At 32.7% G+C, this 23,414-nt stretch overlaps 2 protein-coding genes and 1 long non-coding RNA gene across 4 annotated transcripts; 2 read left to right on the top strand and 1 right to left on the bottom strand.

The window, feature by feature from the left end:
- The first annotated feature begins 125 nt into the window (after positions 1-125).
- On the top strand, positions 126-4,708 carry LOC105195541 (phosphotriesterase-related protein). Its single transcript, XM_011160985.3, has 7 exons — positions 126-610; positions 822-981; positions 1,142-1,332; positions 2,012-2,170; positions 3,596-3,760; positions 4,150-4,370; positions 4,483-4,708. The coding sequence occupies exons 1-7, from the start codon at positions 577-579 to the stop codon at positions 4,612-4,614; spliced, it is 1,062 nt and encodes a 353-aa protein (XP_011159287.1). The 5' UTR covers positions 126-576; the 3' UTR covers positions 4,615-4,708.
- Positions 4,709-7,068: 2,360 nt separating this feature from the next.
- LOC105195542 (G-protein coupled receptor moody) lies at positions 7,069-20,179 on the bottom strand. 2 transcript variants are annotated; one of them, XM_011160989.3, is made up of 9 exons: positions 19,427-20,179; positions 11,805-11,957; positions 10,878-11,018; positions 10,487-10,657; positions 10,206-10,333; positions 9,742-9,895; positions 9,457-9,656; positions 8,725-9,010; positions 7,069-8,036 (listed from the first exon to the last, which is right to left on the bottom strand). In XM_011160989.3, exons 2-8 carry the CDS (start codon positions 11,930-11,932, stop codon positions 8,763-8,765), a joined length of 1,170 nt encoding a protein of 389 aa, XP_011159291.1. In that variant the 5' UTR covers positions 11,933-11,957; positions 19,427-20,179; the 3' UTR covers positions 7,069-8,036; positions 8,725-8,762. The 2 variants fall into 2 exon arrangements, with proteins under 2 accessions (XP_011159291.1, XP_011159290.1); XM_011160988.3 differs by having other exon boundaries at positions 8,807-9,010.
- A 62-nt stretch (positions 20,180-20,241) lies between these two features.
- Positions 20,242-23,086, top strand: LOC120357672. Its single transcript, XR_005574690.1, has 2 exons — positions 20,242-20,565; positions 22,889-23,086. It is a non-coding gene; the product is annotated as an uncharacterized LOC120357672 (long non-coding RNA).
- The last annotated feature ends 328 nt before the right edge of the window (positions 23,087-23,414 follow it).

The raw sequence follows: 23,414 nt of genomic DNA, 5'->3' as shown, positions 1-23,414 counted from the left end.
ACTATACATATTTTTTAACGTAAAATAAAACATGCTCTCTCGAAAATATTAAATAATCAAACGTTTTAGAATATAATTTTAAAACAGCATTTATGCGTCGAAAAAGAACAGAGCACTGATATTTTTCAAAAGATACTTTCACGTCAACAGGCGTGAATAAAAATGACAAGCGCAACTTCTTGCCAGTACGTTATCTTTGTGTACAAATTGTAGGTCTATGTATACAAGTTGCACTTTTAAATAGAAAATTCTGCTCCTTGTAGCGCTGATAATGTTTTATCAGGCATTTAAATGGCATTTAGCAGTGTTTGAGAATAGCGCCGAGCGCAGAGAGATAATGAGTCTCTTCTGCAGGTTGAGTTAGGTCGATCGAAAGGAAAATTTAACACGTCACAGCAGTTACGAGCTATACAGCACGTCGTACTAATATAGTGAGCAGACTTGCCTACATTTCTGTGTTACTTGCGAAGTACTTCTAAGCTTGTGAAATTTTAAACGGCGTGTTTAATTGCGCTTTTTTTTCCAATTGTGTCGTGAGTTATTGAATTGTTTAATTCGTAACAATAAAGAGTAATAATGACCGATAACTTGCCAGATAACGTAAACACTGGTAAGTGTAAATTAAGTAAGAAAATAATTAAATTAAGAAAAGAAGTAATTAAAAAATAAAGAAAATTAAAAAGCGCGAAGTAATACGCGATTAAATAATTGAATAAAAATATTATAATAATATAATTTATCCTTTCTTTTGGATTAAAAATTGCATGTGTTTTGATACTAAAAACTTTATTATTATACTGTATATTTTTTTTCGGTGCAAGTACTAGGAAGCAAGCGGTTGTCCGAACTCGGTAAAACGCTGACGCATGAGCATCTGGCTCTCGATTTTCGCAAATTTTATGTATCACCACCGGAGCATCTTAAACGGTTCCCTGAAGGTTGTCCGTCTCTTCAAAATATCGGATACATTCGACAGTATCCGTAAGTCAAATTGGACTACCTTTCATGTCTCTCATAGTCAATGATGGTTTTGTATAAAATGAAAATATTTATACAATCGTTATACAATCATCATATCATTAAATAAGGAACTGAATTAATAAAAACGCAGTTAAAAATGACAAATATGGTTTTATATTAGATATAGCAGCTTATATAATTTGGAGTTTTATGATATCGACGCGGCGGAAGCTGTTCATAAAGACGTAGAATTATTTAGAGAAGACGGCGGTGGAACTATCGTGGAGAACAGTAGCCACGGTTTGAAACGTGATATTCCTTTAATGAAGAAAGTTAGCCGGAACGCGAAAGTTAATGTGATTGCGGGAACCGGTATGGTATATCCTATTTGTAATAATAATAATAATAATATAATTAATGTTACAATTACGTGTAATAATATCAATAACATTTAAATTCTAAATTATATATAACACATTGAGAAAAAAGTTGTTAAATTGACTACATTTTTCAACTTGATTTAATTTCTTCAGTTCAAGTATTTACACAGAAAGAATGATTTCGCCGAAGTATCTAAAAATTTAGCTGGATACAGATCTGAATACAGTTTTGTTGAACCATTAAAATATTTATGATGTTCAAGCATGATGATCAACGCTGCAAAAAGTTTTGATATTCCATCAGGTATGAGTGGTCCAACATAATTATTTTGATGGCCTAATAAAATTATTTTTGGATCTGCATTCAGCAAAATTTTTAGATACTTCAACAAAATCGTTCTTTTTGTGTATGTGTTTAACTCAAATACGTAAATAACTTAAACTTCAAGTATTTATATATTTAATTTATATTTATATATCATATATATTTAACTTAAATACATAAATATTTGAATTGAAAAGATTTAATCAAGTTGAAAATTTTAATCAAATTAATAACTTTTTCTCAGTATAATATTATATTATAATATAATGTTATATATAATTTAGAATTTTTTTTTATCTTTTATCTATATTATTGTTAGTCTTTATGTATTTTTGCAACTGTACAGGATATTATGTTGCCAGCGTGCAAAACGCATCGACTCTCAATACATCTAAAGAAGAAATGTACAATCTGATGTATAAAGAATTGGAAGAGGGTTGTGTGGAGTGTCTCGATGTAAAAGCAGGATTTATCGGGGAAGTCGGCAGTACTTGGCCGATCGAAGGTATATATACGCTAAAATATAAGAATCGAACTATGAATACTATTGCAGCCTCTGTATTTTAAAGACTTTACACTTACCCAAGAAGAAATGATAAGTCAAATCGAATATCATTTTGACGATTAAAATGAAATAAAATTTGACATTTTAACGTTTACCATCGATGTTAAAATGTTCGAAAGTTGATGCTATTAATTTGGATGTTAATCGACATCGAATTGATATCAATTCTGATTGATATTTCTCGATTTGGAAAAGTTATCTACGCCATCGACGTCGAATCAATGTCGATTCGACTTATCATTTTTTCCTGGGTAGGAAGCGTTCTCGCTCTCTTTCATCATTTTTTAATAAAGAATTGTAATTCCACGCGTGTTCCAATAATATTATAGTGTTAACAATTCGCTTCGCAAGGCAGAGCGCGCTTTTTCTTTGCCAGATTCTGTCGTACCAAAACGCGATGAATAATCACGTACAGCACAGAATAGTAAAAACATTACAAAATATTGCTACAATATTCCAGCAATATTGCAACAATGATAAAATATCTGTTTCAGAAATATTGATATGTACTATTGTAACAATGTATTTTAAATTATTGGAAGTGTTATAATTTTTAAATGTGATAATTATAAAGTTTATAAATATTTTATTCATTATTATAATTTAAATTAGTTTTTTACCACAATAATATTCGTAAAATATTTTTATAATATTTCACGAATATTGAAGTAATATAGCACGAATATTATACGGACATATAATATTAATGCATTATTCCCATAATATTAAAAGTATTGAATAATATTTTCGGAATATTATTTTAATAATATTCGTATAATATTCTAATGCTTATACGTTGTATGCTTATAATGTTGCTGAAACATTGCAAGAATATTTTGCAAGAATGTTTCTTACATGTTAAGCTGTATGGGAAAATTTGTGGTGAGGTGTCTGTATTGTAAATAATTATCAATTTGTAGTGAACCAGTAAAATAAAAAAATTATTTATTATAATTTTTAGATGATTATATTATAATATATAATTTATGAGATATTATATTTAGTAATTATAAATAATTAAGATATGCACTAATACATTTTTCTCCATTGGTCAACCAAACTCTTATTAATATAGAAACAATGGCTAACATCAATCTTTTCCAGTTTCGAACATTTTAATAAAATTTCGGAACATATGTCAGATGTCACAGGATAATTTTTTGACATAAGTTAACTATTTTAAGTTTTTACAGAGCTCGGAATGGGAAAAAACGCCATTAAGATCCGGATTTTAATTATTACTATCGATTGTTTGTAAATTATTCCATTTATTTTGTGTCCAATATGTAACAATACATGTACTAATTGTAAGATATATTATTTATGTATAATGTGTATTAAAATATTATGCAATCTTTATATTAGACTTTGAAAAACGTGCCATTTCTGCGACTGGCGAACTCCAAGCTCAGTTACGTTGTTCCGTGAGTTTTCATCCCGGAAGGGATGCAGCTGCACCCATGGAAATAATGAGGATCTACCAAGAGGCCGGTGGAGATGCGAGCAGGGCCATCATGTCTCACGTCGATCGTAAGAGATTTATTTCGAATTTTCTCTTTTTTTTTAATTTTTACATGAAAAAAATAAAATTTAGAGATTTTGCTGAAATATCTACAAATTCAGCTAAATTGGAAAATAATTTTGTTAAACAATCAAAATAATTATGTGGGATGCTAATTATATGACGAGCAAGGCTGTAAAAAATTTTAACGTTCTAGTAACTAATTTGAGTATCCTACATAATTATTTTGATGGCCTGACAAAACTATAATTATCCAAATAATATATTTAAAAATAATTATTTTTAGAAATAAATCTAATTAAATTTTTAGATACTTTAGCAAAACCGTTCTTTCCTCGCAAACTTTTAACTTGAATAGTCGAACGTGTCAGTGCAATTATGTAGATGAATTTATTAGGTACGTTGATAAAAAAAGAGCAGCTCATGGAATTCGCCGACGCTACCAAATGTTACATTCAGTTTGACCTGTTCGGTACCGAGTGCTCCTTCTATCAGCTGAATCCATTGGTTGATATGCTATCAGATGCACAACGGGTCAAACGTATTGCATTGCTGAAGAAAGAGAACAAGCTGAATCGAGTTCTCATGAGTCACGATATACACACCAAGCATCGACTGGTACGAGCTTCTCTCGTTATTTCTGTTTTCTATTTAATTTTATAAATTGATATTTTCTCGAGCCTTGCGACCACCAGACATTTGAAACCATTTTACTGACGTTAAATTTAAGGTACATTTTGGGGGACACGGATACTCTCATATCAATAACAATGTCGTGCCAATCATGAAAAACAAGGGCTTTACGATGGAAGACATCGATTTGGTAACAATTGAGAATCCCAAGAGATGGCTTACCCAATAGTAATCTGTTTGACAGACTGTACTATGCTTTACAAACTAATATTGTCATATTCACGAATTTTCTGATGAATAAAGATCCCATACAGCACACTACATAGGAAGCGTTCTCGCTCTCCCTCATTATTTTTTAATAAAAAATTGTACAGCCCTGCGCGTTTCAGTAATATATATTACAGTGTTTACAATTCGTTTCGCAAGGCAGAGCGCGCTTTTTCTTTGTCAGATTTGATCGTTTCAAAACGCGTTAAATAATTCCGTACATGGCGTACATAACTTTTTCTAGAATTAAAAAAAATAAAAAATTCCGTAGATTTAATCCTACTTCATTAAAATAGATTCAAAAAATTTTTGAAATTTAATTGGTTTAAAATGAAATAAAAAAGATTGAGAATTTGGATTCTATAATATCTACACGAATTCATTTTTATCCATTTCAATTCATTTCCATTTACTGGATTAGCGTTACATTAAGGTGTATCCACGAAAATAAATTAAAATAAAAATAAATTCGTATGGTCATTGCCGAATCTAAATGCTTGATTGAATCCATTTCAATCCAATTAAAGTTTAAGAATTTCTTGAGTCTATTAATCTATGAAGTGCAACTGAAACTAAAAGATTCTTATATTGTCAGTTCAAATAAAGATTGCGTGAACCACATCAATTTATTTTAACCCATAAAACAGCATTGAAACAAAGTGATTTATATTCTTTCAATTTAAAAGAAGTTTTGCAAGTTATATAATTCAATAATCTATAGCATTGGATTAAAATCGCTATTGCTAATCTTTCAATCCAAAACTACAAATCTATTTTTGTTCATTAATGCAAGTTTGAAAGAAAGTAAATCTTATTTTTTTTAATTGAAAAAATATTTTGCAAATTATGAATCCATTTTTTAACTTGTAACACATTATTTAAACAAAATTATTTAACAATTTATGCAATGTTTTTTTAATCCTTCAATACTGGTTATAATTCTAACCTTCATTTTTTATATGTTATATTTATGATTAATATTATTAAAATATGAATGTTTTTTATTTTAAACTCTTTCTCTTCTTTTTCCTTTTTTCATCTTCATCTTTTTTTTTTTGTATTTAAAAACTTCTTTCTTGTTTCATTTTTCATTATATTATTTCTTTTTTTTTATATCCAACATTTTATAATATCTATCCGTGATATAAAATGAGTTACGAGAATTTTTAATGCAATGCAATGCAAGATCTCCCTAAAAGTCATTGATCAAGAGACGGTAGTCTTGCGCAGCGAGAGAGACTTCGCATTACATGCACGCCGTCTCTGTTAAATGTCCCACTCGGGTCGTTAACCGCACGGCGCACGTGACCCTTCGGTCACGTGTGGCTCAAGCAAGTTGAATGACCAAGCGATCGAGGAGAGTGGGGAGGCTGGCCTAGACGTCGCGCGGCGTGCAGCCTATGTCACGTGACCGTGCGTGGTCAACAACCCCAGTGAGGCATTTAACAGAGACAGCGTGCATATAACGTGGAGTCTCTTTCGGTGCGCGAGTCTACCGTCTCTTGATTAACGACTTTTAGGGAGATCTTGCATCGCATCGCGTTACAAACTCTCGTAACTCATTTTATATCACGAATAGATATTAAAAAATGTTGGATATAAAAAAGAAAATAATGAAAAATGAAAGGAGAAGGAAGAAAGAACTTTTTAAATACGGAAAAAAGATGAAGATAAAGAGAAGAAAGGAAAAAAGGAGAATTTAAAATAAAAAAAAATTATATTTTAGTGATATTAACTATTAATATAACTTTGTTGTAAAAAATTTTGGAAAAGGTTTTGGAATCATAATCTATTGAAAAATTAAAAAAAAAAACATTGTATAAACTTTACATTAAAACATTGTTGTAATATTGTGTGGAAGTTACAAAAGATTTCTACAATGTTATTAAAAGCTTGCGGTAATGTTGAAATATCTGCAATTTTAAACCTGAAAATCTTTTTGACGTTTCAGACTATTTGAGATCGTCTACATGGTTTTACTGGTAGATAACGCCAATAACACAGTTACACGAAAAAGAAAAAGTGTCATGTTCGAGAGATTAGACCTATGTATTCCTGTGTAATTTAAGGTTCTGAAACCGAATATGATCTTAGAATTGCGCCATCAGATTAGGATTTTTTTTACCGGGCTGAATAATGTAATTTTAAGAAATGTTTGGCAATTTTTTAAGAGTAGAAAAAATCCTGATCTGTTGGCGCAATTCTGAGGTCACGTTCGATTTCAGAGCCTCAAAATACATAGAGATACATGGTTCTAATCTCTCGGACATGACACTTGTTTTTTTTTGTGTGGCTGTATAATTTTCACTTCATTTGTCAACTGCATTATTTTTACTTGTAATAACCAAATTTATTTTACAATGTATGCCGTAAATGTAAAAACGCTTTTATTGCAGCTCTTTGCATCGAAAATATGTAGCTTTATACTTATTTTTATTTCTTACCCCAAGCTTACTCTAGACGGCCCTTCGAAGAAGGACATAACACGTATATACATACAAATCGGCATTATAGGCAAATAGACATAAATAGGCAAAGCCTATATTGTAGATTAGATATTCTGAACATAGTTCTCAATCGATTTATCGCCGTATCGATTTATCGAAATATTTCAACGCCATCGAGATCCGTACTTTATACTGGCTACGGTCCAACGGGTCACGCGAAACATTTTTTGATCGGTCAATTTATAAAATTCTTTGTTCCGATTGATTAATCAAAAACGTTTTACTTGGCAATTTAATAATGCATTTTGAAAACATATTTGAGGCTTATGATTAGACAAGAGACTTATTACGTAATTTAGATTGATAGGAGAGATGATTTTGTACAATGAAATTTTATGAGTATAATTTTTAATGTAATGTAAACTATATTACAACAGTCTATTTTTATCATAATTCTTGTTCAAGAATTATATATACTAATCGTATATAAATAAAAGACAATGCAAAGTTTGTATTTCATTATAAAATACATTGACACATGACAATCTTTGGTAAAAGTCATTATCAGACGGAGAATAATTTTCTGTTTATTCCGCGCATTTAAATGCATACGCAACATATGTACGTGATATTGTAGTATTATTTCGCCTTTTTTACGAAGAAATAATTCATAAAGCACTTTATCTTTTCATTAGCTGAGGTAACAAATTATGCAAACTAGCTCGATAACCGTTGCACTGTTATCAGGAGCAATTTCTTTCTTCTTCTTTTTCTTCTTCCTCTTCCATTTCTTCTTTTCTCATAAGAGACATCTCTTCTCTTTTCGTTTTTTCTCGACATCGGCTTCACAGCTCCTCCTGGATTTGCGAGCTTCTCACAGGATTCATAGCGATAGAGACCGTCGACACCATCGTTTTACTGAAGTCCTTCGAGTAGTCTAGCCCAAGAATAAGGTACAGTTACATTTTGATGAAAATATTCGTTATTTTGCGTAAAATTAAAATGCACAAGAAAGGACAATTACCAGAGGAACGATAACAAAGCAAGTTATTTTTAAGCGTAGTTACAGATTTATATTTTATATGATATAATAATATAAGTATTGAAAAAGACAATATATTTAAAAAGCAATATAATTAAACAAGCAAAAGCTATTTTGTTTAATATGTCACAGTTTGTAGCTTATAAAAATTAGAAAAGAAGAAAATATTCTGTCTTCTACATTTCAAATCAAATTTCTCATAATTTTGTTCCATTACGTGTTAATATTATGTAGTTTGAGTTAATAGTTAAAAATTAGTAAAAAAATAGTGATGAAAAATTAAAACTGTATTTTAATAAGTTAAATAAATTCAGAGATGAGAAAAAATACGGGAGAATTTTGTTAATTACACTTTGTTAATTATGACGATGATCAAAGCTGCGGAAGCATCCAGCAACGATCGCAGCAATTGGATGTCACTCGTTTCACAGTTGGCAACAACTTGGAGTTAAGAACGTGCTGAGCGTAGAGGAAAATTAATGGTTAGGGGTTGCGATTAATCGTTACGTTAGCACACGTAGACTGACCAAAGACCAACAATCAAAAAACAGAAAGCAGCAAACTTGTGGTGCCCTTGACTTACGAAGTGAGCGCGAGTGGTCGCTTAGCTCGCGCGCTCGGTCAGAGTTTGGTGAGCGTTACCGCGTGTCGTCGCTCGAAGTTACCTTGGGCGTAGTCATGCTGAATGGCCTGAGGACCGCCGGCACCACCCGGCGCACTGCTGCCGTACGGTGTTAGGCTCGCCCTTAGCCACGAGCAGCCGATCACGCCGGCGTACGCCTGCCTGTACTGCTTGTTCATGATCACGTAGATGATCGGGTTCACGCACGACGCGAAGTACAGCAACAGGTATCCCAGAATGTGACACTCTGAAACAGTTGGACGTTTGTTCAGTATAGTAAAAAACGGTTAAATCACTGGTATCGCTGAAACAGAGATTGACAAGGACTAAAAGTGAATATTTTAGGCTTTGTGGGAAGTCAGAAGGATGCTACGTAGATACTACATATGTAACAAGAAGGGGAAAAAATTCTAAAGGAGATGAAGCAAATTTAAAATATCTAAAACTTTAGCTGAATACAGATCTAAAAATAATTATGTGGGACACTTAAACTGGTTGCTGAAATGTCAAAATTTGTTGCAGCACTGTTCGTTACGCTAGAATATCCTTCATAATTATTTTAATGATTTGGCAAAATTATTTTCAGATCTGTATCTGGCTAAATTTTTGGATACTTCAGCAAAACCGTTGTTTGCGCGTATAAAATGCTATTTTACTCGGAAGTCACGTGTATGATAAATCACGTGTTCTTACCGGGACATCTGACTTCCGCGTCGGCCACCTTGACGATGGTGATCGGTAAGTAACACGCGAGGAAACTGAGAAAGATGACCAGTACCATCTTCGTGATCCTCCACTCGCTGCGCTTCTGCTTTAGCTCCCTGATGTCCCTTCCGGGTGTGTGAGGTGACTTTATCGTCGGTGCGGCGTGCTTTCGCATTCGCGATTCTGATCTGCAAAGTTAAATTACGATTGGTCAATATAATATAATCGAGACAATGGTAGAAAGATTATTAATTAAAAATGAGTGTCAATTACTTGTGTACCACCCAGAATATCTTGGCGTAACAGCCGACGATCACCACGCAGGGTATCAGGAATCCCATGACGAAGAGAAATGTCTTCGAAGTGCGACCGTGACGGTCTTTGATGATGGAGCAGGTCTCCAAATTAGGATCATAGTCGAATTTACCTGATGAAGCGCAAATGGGTAATAAATAACAACAAAATGTTATAAATATATTTTAAAAATGTATATACAGATATGTATAAAATAACTAAAATATTTGTACATATACAAGCACGAAATATCTTATTCGAGTATAAAACCATCTTTATTCATATCAGAAACTTAATAATCATTTTTATTAACCATTTTTTTGAACATTCTTTGTTTGTATTCTTGAAAAGTTTGCAACTGCGACACTTTTATTGAAACTTCACCACTGAAACTTCTTTCTCCAATCATGAATAATTAAATAATAATTAAAACAGCGGCTTACCCCACACTCCCGCCAGCGTAGGTATTTGCATCCCATAAGAGAACAGCCAGCAAAAGACTATCATCGTGGCTATCCAGTATTTTGTGTAAACTCTACTGTAAATAGCGTGGTGCGCTATCATAATATATCTATAAAGTGAAAAGTTTCAATTACACTTTCATATTAAATTACTTTATCGTATATGAATTTTATTCCTTAGACTTCATCAAAAAAAAATCTTTCAGATGGATCGAGCGCTTCGAGTCAAAGAGCCAAGAAGAAGATAGAAAAAGAACACGTACCTATTGATAGTGATTGCCGCGACAGACAAAAGGCTGACGCCGACGTTACCGTACCGCAAAAAAGGCACGAAGATGCAAAAGAATCGTACGTCCGCCCAGCTGGCGTTGATGAACCTGATGGAGTCGAACGGCAGCACCAGCAGACAGAACACGAAGTCCGCGATACACAAGCTGTTCCAATGGCAACAATCTCATTTTAATCGACGTGAACATCAAAAAAGGTTGCTTTTTAGAAATTAAAAAATACTAGAATTTCAAAGTTAATTTTTTAATATTATAATTGACTAATAAATGCAATTAGTTGTACAAGCTTCTTCTTTTGAAGAAGCTACTTCTTTTATCAAATTAAGCAATTTTAATGGCGACGTTAAATAAACTTGTTTGCATGTACCTTATGATGAAGGCCGCCGCAACGTTGCGAACTTTGGGGTATTTACATAAAGCAACGATAGTCAGTAGATTACCGGCTAGACCAATAAGCATGATGATGATCGCCACTATCGCTGCGAAAATCCTCAAAGACTTCGGGAATCTATGACAGATAAAACAACCGGTCTTCATCGTTATCAAACTATTCCATTTATTAACAAGGTAATACAATTAAATTCATTAATAAGTAACGTGAGCAATAAATAATTTTAGAAATATTAAAACCAATTTTTTTCAAGTTGAGAAGAAATGATTAATGTCAATTTCTGATGAAAACTTGTATATATCGATTTATTATAATTTGCGTAAATCGATATTAATTCTTAACGCAATACATAACAATAAACGTTTTGACACAATTTCGGGTCCTTTTCAGTGTAATTAAAATAAATTTACAATTAATTGTATTCAGGCAAATCTTCTCGACAATATCGGGCCGTACACATGCAAAGTTGAACATACAGAATAACAAAAAGAGAGACACATATAGTCGAAGTAATGTGTCATTCTTCATAAAATTCCAAGAAGATAACAATTGAGTGTCTACGTCAACGATAAATTAGTCATTGTGTGGAGATAAAGTTCAAGTGTAATTACTATTATGCCATGTGCTCACAACGGGATGTTATCTCGTCGCAGGACAATGACTTTTTGTTTCCAAATTGAATTTAGGCTCAAGACAACAGAAATGTCGCGCGTAAATTCAGAAATTGTGCGAATTCGAGGTAAAAATTAAGATCGTGCATCGTTTCCAAATTTAATTCACACAATTAATTTAATGATTTAATTGTTTGATTTAATTGCTCGGAAACAATGCCGCGACATCACCGCTGAGAAATGTGTGATCGGAATATCTAGGTATAATATGGTCCAAGAAGGAACGACGTACCTTGACAATTCCTCGTCGACGATGGCGGTGTGCGTGCCGTTGCTCGTGATGCGCGGCAACCACGTGTTCGTGCCGTCCATTATGCCGGCCGTGCCGAAGGTGTCGAAACTGTGGTCCAGAGATTCCATTCGGCCTCAATCCGACCTCGAAGGCCTACGGCATTCATAGAGCGGAAGAACGGAATTAAATATTCGACCTGCGTACTCCCCTTGGCGAATGACTAAACCGGATGACTAAGTCTCGCACTTTGGGACTACTTTGGGGAACACGAACACAACAAGACTAGAATATCATTAGGTCGTCGCGGTATCTTGCTCTACCGTTACCTAATGAGTAGTAATATTAACTCCTTGTCGTACTTTGACGAGTCTGACTTGTGATACAAATTTGGTACTAAACATGAATATCACGAGTCAGACTCGTGGAATGATTTGTCGCTAATTAAAATCGTGGTTTAGTTCTAGTCGAGCTAAACGGCAATGGGTTAATATTGTTGTATTTGTGATAAGATTAGCCCATCGAGGGACACGATTTAATTGCGACATATATTGTGGTGGGACACGAGAGAGAGAGAAAGAGAGACGGACAGGGGATTCCCGCAGTCAGAGGAAACCGCGATCTAAATATTCCAAGTACGACGCACTTGTTCGAAGCGTTCTGACGCAAAACGGATGCTACGCACTTGTTTCAAAACTTTCCTGAAATGCGACAGAGAAACACTTGCCTGGCAGCGAATTATAATTGTTTTATTACGATTTATCAAATATCACAAGAGAACATAAATGCTATTTGAAGATTAAAATTAACCTTTTAAAGAAATTAAAATAGTCGAAAACATCATAAATATGTATATTGGATTAAAATGCACACTCATGTAAAATCTGTTAATCAAAAATTGAATTTATTAAGGGTAATAATAATTTAAGCTTAAAGAGTAAAATTAACTCTTTAAAAAATTTAAATGGTCGAAAACATTATAAATATACATATATATGTAGAGCAAATTAAAATTTACATTCGCATAAAATCTATTGATAAAAAGTTAAATTTAAAAGCTGCAACCGTTCTCCAAATAAGCATTCTAAGACTATTATCAAAAACCTTTTTAAAAAAGGAAAAGTATACACGCTGAGTATATAAAAAAAATATAGTTAAATAAAAAATTAACTGTTCAGAAATAGATTAAAAGTAAATTTATTCAATTAGTTCTAATAAGCGCGTAATATTATTTAAATATTAAATAACGTTCCTGAAATATTAATAAAAAATGATTGTATGGCCACTCCTAATATTATACGATAATATTATACAAATATTATATGAAAAATTAAATAATATTATTTATTTCAATATTTCAAATTATTGGGAATATTATAACTTTTAAATGTAATATTTTACAGATATTAAGTAACGTATCACAAATATTATGTAAAAACGGACATATAACATTAACACAGTATACCCATAATATTAAAAAATATTGAATAACATTCTCGGAATATTAATAAGTAATATTATTTTAATTTTTAGTAGTATTTGTATAATATTTTAGGAATACTGTGTGCTTATAAGAACTGAGCAAACTTAAACAGATAATAGACAAACTTATTGAAACTAAATTAATACAATTAAATGCAATCAAATTTCTATATTCTTCGCTTTGTATTAAATGTATACTGCATTTCCTAACTCCGAATGTATCATGTTCTTAGAGTTACCGAAGTAAGTGCGAGAGATCCGCAAAAGCAATTGTCCGAAGACGCGTAGGACGTTTGACATTTGCGTTATGCAAATTCCGCACGTGCGATTCTGCGCATTAAAACAATTCTCCGGCGTAGACAATGGATGGAGATCAATCTTACGTTTAGAAAGATGGTCTGTAAGAATTTATTGTTATTTATGGGCTCTCGTGACGCGCGAAGGGCGCCACCGACGGAAATGGGCCGTCCGGAGAATTTACGGAGGACAATATGATTCTCACGACGGACAACACCACGCTAATTCCATTTTTCAACGCGTCTGGCTATTAATAACTCCTATCCGGTTGAGAATATATGTTTTGCACATCTAGGACCTAAAAAGTATTTCAAATACAACACACAAAATATTGGTAATTAGTATTTGAAGTACAAGCTTGCATTTTGCAATATTTTAAAACGAAAGATATATTTTGTATTTTGTAATTCAAATACTAATTACCAATGCTTTGTATTTTGTATTTGAAATACTTTTTGCTCTGCCAACTGTTGACAACGTTTCTTTAATACCCCAAATAATGAAAATGCTTTTGCTAAAGTAAAATTTATCTGAATACAAATCAAAAAATAATTTTTATTAGAACATAAAATAATTACATACTTTGAAAGAAAAATTACTAAATTTTAAATAATATTTGTTTGAATAATTGCAATAAAATATTTATTGCAATAAAAATGTAAAAAAATATTTGATTGGTGCAGGAACCATTAATTTAATTTAAATACTATTTTTTATTGAGTAAATATTTATTACCGTAAGTAAATATTTCATTGCAGCTGTTCAAACAAATATTTGTTAAAATTCAGTAATTTTTTCTCTCAGTGTAGAATTGTTAACAAAGCTAGTTGCTAATGTCAAAACTTTTTTGCAACATTGCTAATCATGTTTGAGTGTCCTTCATAATTACTTCGATGATTCAACAAAAGTATTTTGTTATTTGTATCTAGCTAAATTTTTAGATACTTCAGCAAAATTGTTTTTCTCCGTCCGCGGACTTCAGATAATAAAAACCGCATCAGTGTATTTCTTGCTGCGATTATATTTGCTTCGCGCGCTGTTTTTTCGATAATCATGATCGTCAATGATCGCCAAGAGAAAGTCTGCCAAGTGGTATTTTTAATTACCGATGAATATTAATTAAAGACCGAAACGAGTTTGCCGCGTGGAGGATGCAGATGTGATATCGGCCTGTGTCGACATGTTTTGCGTCATCTTACGGGAATTCGAATTCACATATCGATACACTTAAGAATCCATATGTCATACGATTTAGCCTTCTTATTCTGCCTCCGGCCGCGCGAATGCGGCCACGCTAAACTAACTGAGTTTGCTAATGACTGCGAGGGTCACCGGTACATGAGTCACTCGTGTTATTGAAACACGTGTAACGATACTCGATATTACAAACTCGCAATAGGCACGTATCAATCTCGCGCAATTCAAATAATTATTCCCAAGTGCTGATATTATCGCGTTTCCTCGAACTAAATTCATTTCAGTTAATTACTCAAAACGCAATTACGTAAATGCAAAAACGTAAAGGTATCAATAAATTTAATTGCGCAATCGCAATTTTGTGACGTATTACTTTTTACATCTTCGTTATAATACAAATATGCGTTTTCAATATAACATCTATGTAAATTTAAGAGATACGCACAACTCGTGCTTATTATATGTAATTTCAAGAATCGCGATGGAGAACCGCGAATAATCTACATATCGATTAGCGATCGTGATCTACGCGTACATATATGCGCAAACGCATAGCTACTAGGGTGCGTTAGATTTGGTAAACTGAGGTCAAGCTGCGGTGCATTAACCTCGATTGAGTTTAATTAAGGGAAATTAACAGACACCCGGTACTAGGCGTCCCCTCGCAACAAAAAAAAGTGATGAAAGCCACGGAACGACATGGGAACTGGGAACGCATCAGCGCGTCGCGTCGCGTCTCGGCTGCATCGCTGTCTGGTTTTATACATTTTGTCGAAATATTTAATATTATAATAACTGCACTGAGAACAATTACAAAAGAAATTTTCGGGGAAACTGGACAGGTAAAATTGAACATGTTATATGATAAAAAAAAAAAAAAAAAACAATTAAGAAAAGGATCGATTAAATCCAAAGAGAAATTAACTCTTTGAACTTGACATTCGTTTATATCAAATCCAACAGTTGTCACAATTACGTTACTTTTAGTAATGTGAGTAAAAAAATCTGAGTAAAAACATGAGCAATCTTTTTTAATTTATTATTAATATTGTAATATTTTTATTATTAATATTAACTCTCTATTATTTAATATTAATAAGTAATATTAAGTAATATTCTAATTAATACAATATAATATTAAATAATATTAATGTAAATGTTTTTTTATTAAATAAACCTTAGACAAAAAATGGAGTTTAAACGTGCTATTTATTATTGATAGTTTTATATATTTTATAATTTATTTTATTTTTAATATATTTCAAGAAATGTTTATTCCTTCAAACCTCAAAACTATTTCAATATTTTCATAATATTCCATGAATTGGAGTAATACACTCAGAATATTGTGTAAAGTGGATATATAAAATTAACAGAGCATTTCCATAATATTAAAAAATATTAAATAATATTCTAGAAATATTGTATGCTTATAGGAAATTAACGTTATAAAGTTTAAAGAATCATCAGCTGTTATTACTACTACAAAAAAAATTGAATGTACCAGGTAGCGTAATCGCCTTAGTTAGTTCAGGTGTAATCAGATGACGATATTTGACTTAGAAATAGGCGTATATATGTTTGATTTTGATATCGTTTTGATAAGCAAGACTATCCGGTTCCTCTGCGGACGGAAGAAGACGCGATGTGAAACCGCGAAACATTATTTCTTGTTCCGTGGAAGTGCACGGCGACAAATTGACGTCATCGAATGATTTCCGCGTTAATCATACGGCGAACGGCAATGAATGAGTCAAGTTGAGTCACGGTGAAAGTACCTATACCGAGTCAGCGCGAGTCGTCGTCGGTGCGTCGTCGATCCGCGTTTCGTTGCACCGCCCAGGTCAAAGGCGCGCATTTGAACCTTGTACTTGGATTTACGTTTATAATAGAGGCTTATATCGACGTGTAACATTTCGTTCTAAGACCCGTCGATTTAACTCGTCCTTGGTGTAAATTAACATCGGATGACGTACCGATACCGTCACCTTGAAATGTTTAATTCGCAACTTCAACCGTTGAAAGATTGAGCTAATGTTTAGTTAAATAAATCACATTTATACAAAATTATTATTCAATTAAAATGTTCATCGTTCTAATAACATGTCAGGGATTAAAGTTCAGTATCTATGTTTCGATTTTCACTGCATCGCTGCAGCAGTATATAGAAGTGAGTAAGTATTGATGTAAACTGTTATTATACGATCTTTATTATAATACTTAATTATTAAATTTGTAGTTATCGAATTATACTCAATTTTAGTTAGTTTTAATTTCTAATAGGTTGCCATAGGTCGTCCTACTAACAATAAGTATACACTTAAAAGAATTTTATTTTCAAATAAATATATTTTTTTTCGAAATCATTTCCTTGATTAAAAAAATATTTCCTAAGTTCAAAAATAAATTATTTTAACTAATGTTTATTTAAACCGATAAAAATAATTTGATCGGAAAAAACTTTTTTCAGTGCATCATTAATTTAACTAAAATAATAGAGTTAAACAGTTTAAATGAAGAAATGTTAAGTTTACTATTGTTATTTATTAAATACATATTTTAACGTGGACGCTATTTATTTTGAAACTAAGCAATTCAATCACGAATGAGTTGACTAGATAAAATTATTCTTTTAATTATTATTGTTACGTGTTAAAATAATCAATTTCGATACATATGGAAATTAAAAGCAACAAAACATAATTTAATTCATGGAATTGATTTATTTGGACTCTTTAATATTTAATGTTTGCAAAAACTTCTTTCTTTTGTTTTAGCGACACGAACGGTGAACGATCTCGAGGTATAAACAAAAGCAAATACCAAACGTGCAAAGAGATACGCGCGTGCGAGAGTTGAGTGCGGGATCGTTGAAAGTCGATCGAGCCGCGACAACATTCGTATCCCGCCCACGAGAGCACCACGTGGTGTGGATGTCAAATGTCTGCACGTACGACACAAAACATGTGTCGTGCTATTCATACCGTGCATTTAGCGCCAAATATGCTGCACGCCGGGTGACATTAAAGTACCGACGTCGCGACGTCTTATTTAAAACGCAACGTTTTCTCATTATTAATGAGAACGTTTTTACGTTAATATATTTTTTAAACGGATCATTTATATTTAATGTTTAAGAAACGTTTAGGCGATACGCTTTTGAGACGTAACTAGTATAAAAAAGTTAAAATAAATATTATAAGGTCTTATAAAATATTTTTATAATGTTTATTAAAGTTTTAAAAAACGAATCAAATTTTAAACATTTATTTTATCAGTTTAAATGCTAAAATTGATTTTCAATGTTTATTCTTTCAATTGAAATATTTAAAAATGATTTTAAACATATTTTGAACTGTGTTATTTGAGTTACGAAGATTTATAATTTATTAAAAAGAAAAGAAAAGTTTCATTCAACCCTCAAATATAACAATGTAATAATGTAAGTGATTTAACGAGATCTATGAAGATTACATATTTTTTAAAATTTAAGATATTTTTTGTTAAAATAAATTAATCAACTTTGGTATTCGAATAATTGTGTGCGAATAAGCATTCAAATATTCGTATATTCATTTAAGTATTCGAAGATCCATTTTCGCATTAACTTTCGGCACTGCCCAGCTAATTGAATGCCACCCCATGCGTCATAATTCTCTCCACGTCATGTTTCTAAATTGCTCCTCGGGACCATCGAGTAACTCGTCGCGCTTTTTTGCCCGGTTCTTGGCATTGGTTCCTCAAGATCGCAGACCAACGCCGCTCTTGAGATCGGGAGGATTCAAACGAGCGAAAACCGCGATTATAATCAAGCGAAATGATTTTTTTAAAGAATCAATTAGTTACCTTCATGCGAGCAATTGGCTGCGTTCAGCGAAAGAAGCAGCTTTGAAATTGTTATCAAATTTTTTTAATATGATTAATTTATATATTCAGATCCGATTAAAGGCAAAAACCAATTGCATTAAAGAATTATACAAACCCTATAAGCACTACAGTATTTCTAGAAAATATAAGATGGATATTATTAAAAATTTTTTAAATATTGAAAAAATATTCCAAGAATATTATTCAATATTTTTTATATTATTTTAATATTATGGGAATATTGTATTAATGTTATATGTCCGTTTTTATATAATATTTGTTTTTCAACAGCTATGAAATATTATAAATATTACAAATATTATTTTGGTAAAAAATTAATATGAATTATTATGTATAAAATGTTCATAAATTTTATAATTATTACATTTAAAAGTTATAATATTTCTGATAATTTAAAATGTTAAAGTAAATAATATTTTTTTTTTTGTATAATATTTATATAATATTATCAGAAGCGGACATATAATCACTTTTTATTAACACCGATTAATATTTTAAAAATATTATTTAATATTAAATAATATTGTAGCAGTTATTGAAAAACTGCTTTTTTTTGCTGAACGTAGCTATTATTTTTCTTGTTTCATCTTCTTTCTAACATAAAAAAATTGAATTCTATATAAATCAGCTGCATATCACGAAATATGGCTAATCATTAAACTAATATATCGATAGTGAACCGATATATTATGGATGTCAAAAGAAAAAGAGAAGAATAGATAAGGAAAGGGCGATAAATTAGGAAGCATGTCGTAACTTACCGCTCGTTAGCTGCTCTTAGCTCAAACCAGCCATAAGTTTGAAACGGGTAATCAAAGAGCAAGATGGAAATCTGTAGATTTTTGTTAACTGAAAGATATGACGAAAATTTTTGATTTAACAATGATCTTTCTCGTCAGTGCGTCCACGCCTACGTCCTCTCTTGAAAAATGATTACAGTCACGATGTGACGTCAGACTGAGGATTATCCAGCAACGTTGTTTCAAAGTCACGAACTCTTCTATTGGTTGTCCAATTATTAAACAATTAACTCGCGAGCGGAGTTTTACAGTTTTCTCTGTAATAGTCGACTGATATAGATCTGATTTGATGTCAACTCGTTAACTCGTCATCCATCAAACGTTTCCTCTTCCTTTTCGTCTTAATTATATATTTTTCTTCAGTTTCTTCGTGGAAACTTCACTCCGCCAAATTCCCAGCCGATCCTCACAAAGCTTGAGGTTTTCCTCCTTCAGAAGGAAGCTAATCTCGTTCGTTATCATTCACAGTGGTGCACTTGCTGAACCGAAAGGACCTTATCTCGAATCTTACTTCGAACCGTCTAAGAACGTTTCCTTCTTTACGTTATCGTGGTACCTTCACCGCTTCTCACTTGCGGCAACCCGGATGACTCGGCGGCGACTCGCGAGTTCGATTCGCGAGCGATCGGTTCCACGGGGACCACCGGGCCGACTCGGGGACCACCACCGGCGCGAACGGTGTTGCTCGGGCACCGTGTATGCGTCAGCGTCACCGTGAATGGACTGCTGCTTACCCAGCATTCCGTCAGATTGTACGTACGCTAGATACGGGCCCCGCGTGAGTAGGGCGACCGCAGGAGGAGGAAGAAAAGATGTTGAGATGGCGAGGCGGGGGAGCGGCTCGGTGTGGGCTCGATGACAAACGTAGCGGTATGTATGAGGGCACCATCTGCACCCAAGACTGTGGAGGAGGGGGGACCAGTTGACCCTTTCGCAGTGACACATTGAGTAGCTTCTTTTTAAATTGCGCGGAATGTGCTGCAATTGCGATACGTCGCGTTCTTTCGTTACTCCGCCTAACTGGGACGAGAATGATGCAAATTACAAAACCTCGATCGATCGGTCATTTCGTAAGGCTTTCCTTACCGATTGCGTGGGAGGTAAATTAAAAAATATCATATGGTATAAAGAAATGCTCGCACACACGTTCAGTTCTATCCCTATAAGCGCTACAATATTCATAGAATGTTATACGAATATTATTAAAAATTAAAATAATATTAAAATAATATTTCGAGAATATTATTCAATATGTATACAATTTTTTGAATATAAGAATATCAATATTATATGTGTAATGTTATGTAATATTCGTGGTATATTATTTTAATATTTGCAAAGTATTATGAAAATGTTCATGAATAAAAATTAATGTGAATTATTATAATGCATAAAATATTTATAAACTTTATAACTTTTACATTTAAAAGTTATAATTACATTCCCGATAATCAAAAATATTGAAGTAAATAATATTATTTACTTCGTATATAATGTTTATATAATATTTATGTAACGTTATCAGGAGTGGACATATAACCGCTTTTTATTAATATTAAATAATATTACAGCTAAGGATACTTCTATCAAGTAAAGAGTTAAAAGATTTTGACGAGGTCTTAACTTGCTTTGACATAATTTTTATTTCTGTCTTGATTACTCTCGCGGGTCCCTCGCGAGGCAACCGCCCAATGCAAAAAAGAGACGGACATCCTTAAAAGAAAGAGAAGGCCACCGAGACTCGTGAGTCACACGCGGATATATGCAAGGCGTTAGTAGTGTACAGTAAAAAAATGTTAATAAACGCAAAGAATTAAATATTAGGCAAAGTATAAAACTTAATGCAACGTACAAGTCAAAGTTATAATTTGTATCAAACAAGCCAATGAATTTTATTCAATTCATTACATCTAGATGAGATATTTTATAAAAAAAATTTCCAAAATATTTATTTGGCATGTTAGAAATAATAAGATTAATTAACAAAATAAGTTTAATAAGATTAAAATAAGATTAAGGTTGTTTTGGTATAACAGTGCCAAATAGAAAATTGTCACCAAATTTTTTTCTACTATTTCCAAATGCAGTATAAAACAATCTGTAATTTTTTTCATAATTTTCTTAATATTTTGAGAAATGTTTTATACATCTTTAAATGTAATAAATTGCTTGATTAAAAATAAACTCGCGACCGATGATAGGTATAAACCGCGACACACGCAGGCCATATTTGGTACCAAATTCGCGCAAGAAGAACTCGAGGAACCGCAAAGCTACGCGCGGTTTAACCGATAAGATCGCCGCTCTTAATACCGCAAGCGTTCAAGCAACCGAAGACACGGCGTGAGTGAATTAGACCTAACGAAGTGGAACCGACCGGCGGCATTAATTGGTATAACTAAATCGAACGTTTCGTTAGCTTCACGCGTCATAAAAGCGGCCCGCATCCAGCCGCATGGCGCTGCCCGGTATTGTTTGTACTCGATTGAATCTTTCGCTTTTCCAATCCTAGACTCGTTCTATGTAAGAGAAGATATTATCAGTATATTGGCCCTATTTCCAAACACAATATTAATTATTTGTGAATATACAATATTAATAATACGCTTGTGTGAAGCGTCCTAGATTAGCCGGATGTTCTTCCGTCGTGCCACAGATACACAATATGATAAATTAAAAATGTCAATCGCCACAGAGCAGTCTAGTGCAGAGAACTGAAGAATTATCAGTAGTTAAGTCTAGATATAATGAAGGAAGACTTAACTTTTAATTAATCAAATATATATGTGTTAATGTCCACTTCCATCAATGCAGATTTATTTCAATCTCAGTTTAACTTACTCTTTTTTTTCTAATTATTAGAATTAGAAAAAGTTAAAGAGTAAATTAAAAAGAAACAGGATTGGACTTTTACACATAAAATATAAATAATCTAAATTACGTGTATACAATATAAACTATGTTAACTATATTTTACGTGTCATCTGTGTTAGGAACTATGGATCACAAAAGATTCAGATTTAAACAGAAATAGTAAAGTTATAACTCCGTTTTTTTTATTTTTAATATTATACATTTATGTTATTTAAAACATTAAGAAGTCGTGTACATGATCCAACAATTATATACGATTGCAATTACTAGATATGTTTCTTCGACCATAGATTTTTCCATGAACTGTATTAAAATTCGTAAAAAAAAAAATGCGAATCATTAGCTACTCCTATTAATATATTCTATTGTGGACGATACTTTGTAGCGTTCCTACGCAAGTAGCCAGTGATCCCCTAAAACTCGGACAAGAGCAGCGAAATGGGGAAACGCACTTCCGACTCTCCCGCTTCCGCTCGCGGTCGTTTGTGCGCAGCTGGAGGCTGTCCCCCTCGCGACCGCTACTAACAAAATGCAATTATTTTTAAAAAGGATGTAGGGACGCTCCCGCCACGGTTTCCAGGGGACGGTACCGCGCCGCCGATCAGACATGTAGGTGCTCTACTATAAGTGGCATATCGACGATGGGACGACGTGGGGCTGGCTGGCACCGTTTCAACACTTTCGCTATCACGCCGCTACGCAACGTCTACGCAGCAACCCGCGCTGAATAAATTGTTTATAATAAAACCAGCGAACGATGCTCTTACTCATAACTTTTAAGTTAATTTTCTAATTTTCTGAAACTCATCGCAAAGAACGTTTTGCTAGAGCGTCATAAAAATTTAGTTGAATGCGGATCTAACAATAATTTTGTCGAACTATCACTGGCAATCAGCTTGAGCACCCTGCATAATTATTTTGATGATCTAACAAAAATATTTTTTTCAGATCCTGCATCCAATTAAATTTTTAGATACTTTAGTTAAACCAATCTGTCCATGTAGCTCGTATTACAGAATATTCCGTCAAAAAATTTCTGTTATAATACTCTCTAAATCTCATAGAGTGAAATATC

The sequence above is a fragment of the Solenopsis invicta genome, chromosome 4 (genome assembly GCF_016802725.1).
Source record: "Solenopsis invicta isolate M01_SB chromosome 4, UNIL_Sinv_3.0, whole genome shotgun sequence".
NCBI classification, from domain to species: domain Eukaryota; kingdom Metazoa; phylum Arthropoda; class Insecta; order Hymenoptera; family Formicidae; genus Solenopsis; species Solenopsis invicta.
This window is presented reverse-complemented; position numbering and strand designations above follow the sequence as displayed.

Coding starts and splice junctions, on each gene's coding strand:
- LOC105195542 (XM_011160988.3), bottom strand. CDS start 11,932: ATGGAATCTCTGGACCACAGTTTCGACACCTTCGGCACGGCCGGCATA. Junction 10,334..10,486: donor GCGGCAATCACTATCAATAG/GTACGTGTTCTT, acceptor TTCACTTTATAG/ATATATTATGATAGCGCACC. Junction 9,896..10,205: donor TACGCTGGCGGGAGTGTGGG/GTAAGCCGCTGT, acceptor GCGCTTCATCAG/GTAAATTCGACTATGATCCT.
- LOC105195541 (XM_011160985.3), top strand. CDS start 577: ATGACCGATAACTTGCCAGATAACGTAAACACTG. Junction 982..1,141: donor GGATACATTCGACAGTATCC/GTAAGTCAAATT, acceptor GTTTTATATTAG/ATATAGCAGCTTATATAATT. Junction 2,171..3,595: donor CAGTACTTGGCCGATCGAAG/GTATATATACGC, acceptor TCTTTATATTAG/ACTTTGAAAAACGTGCCATT.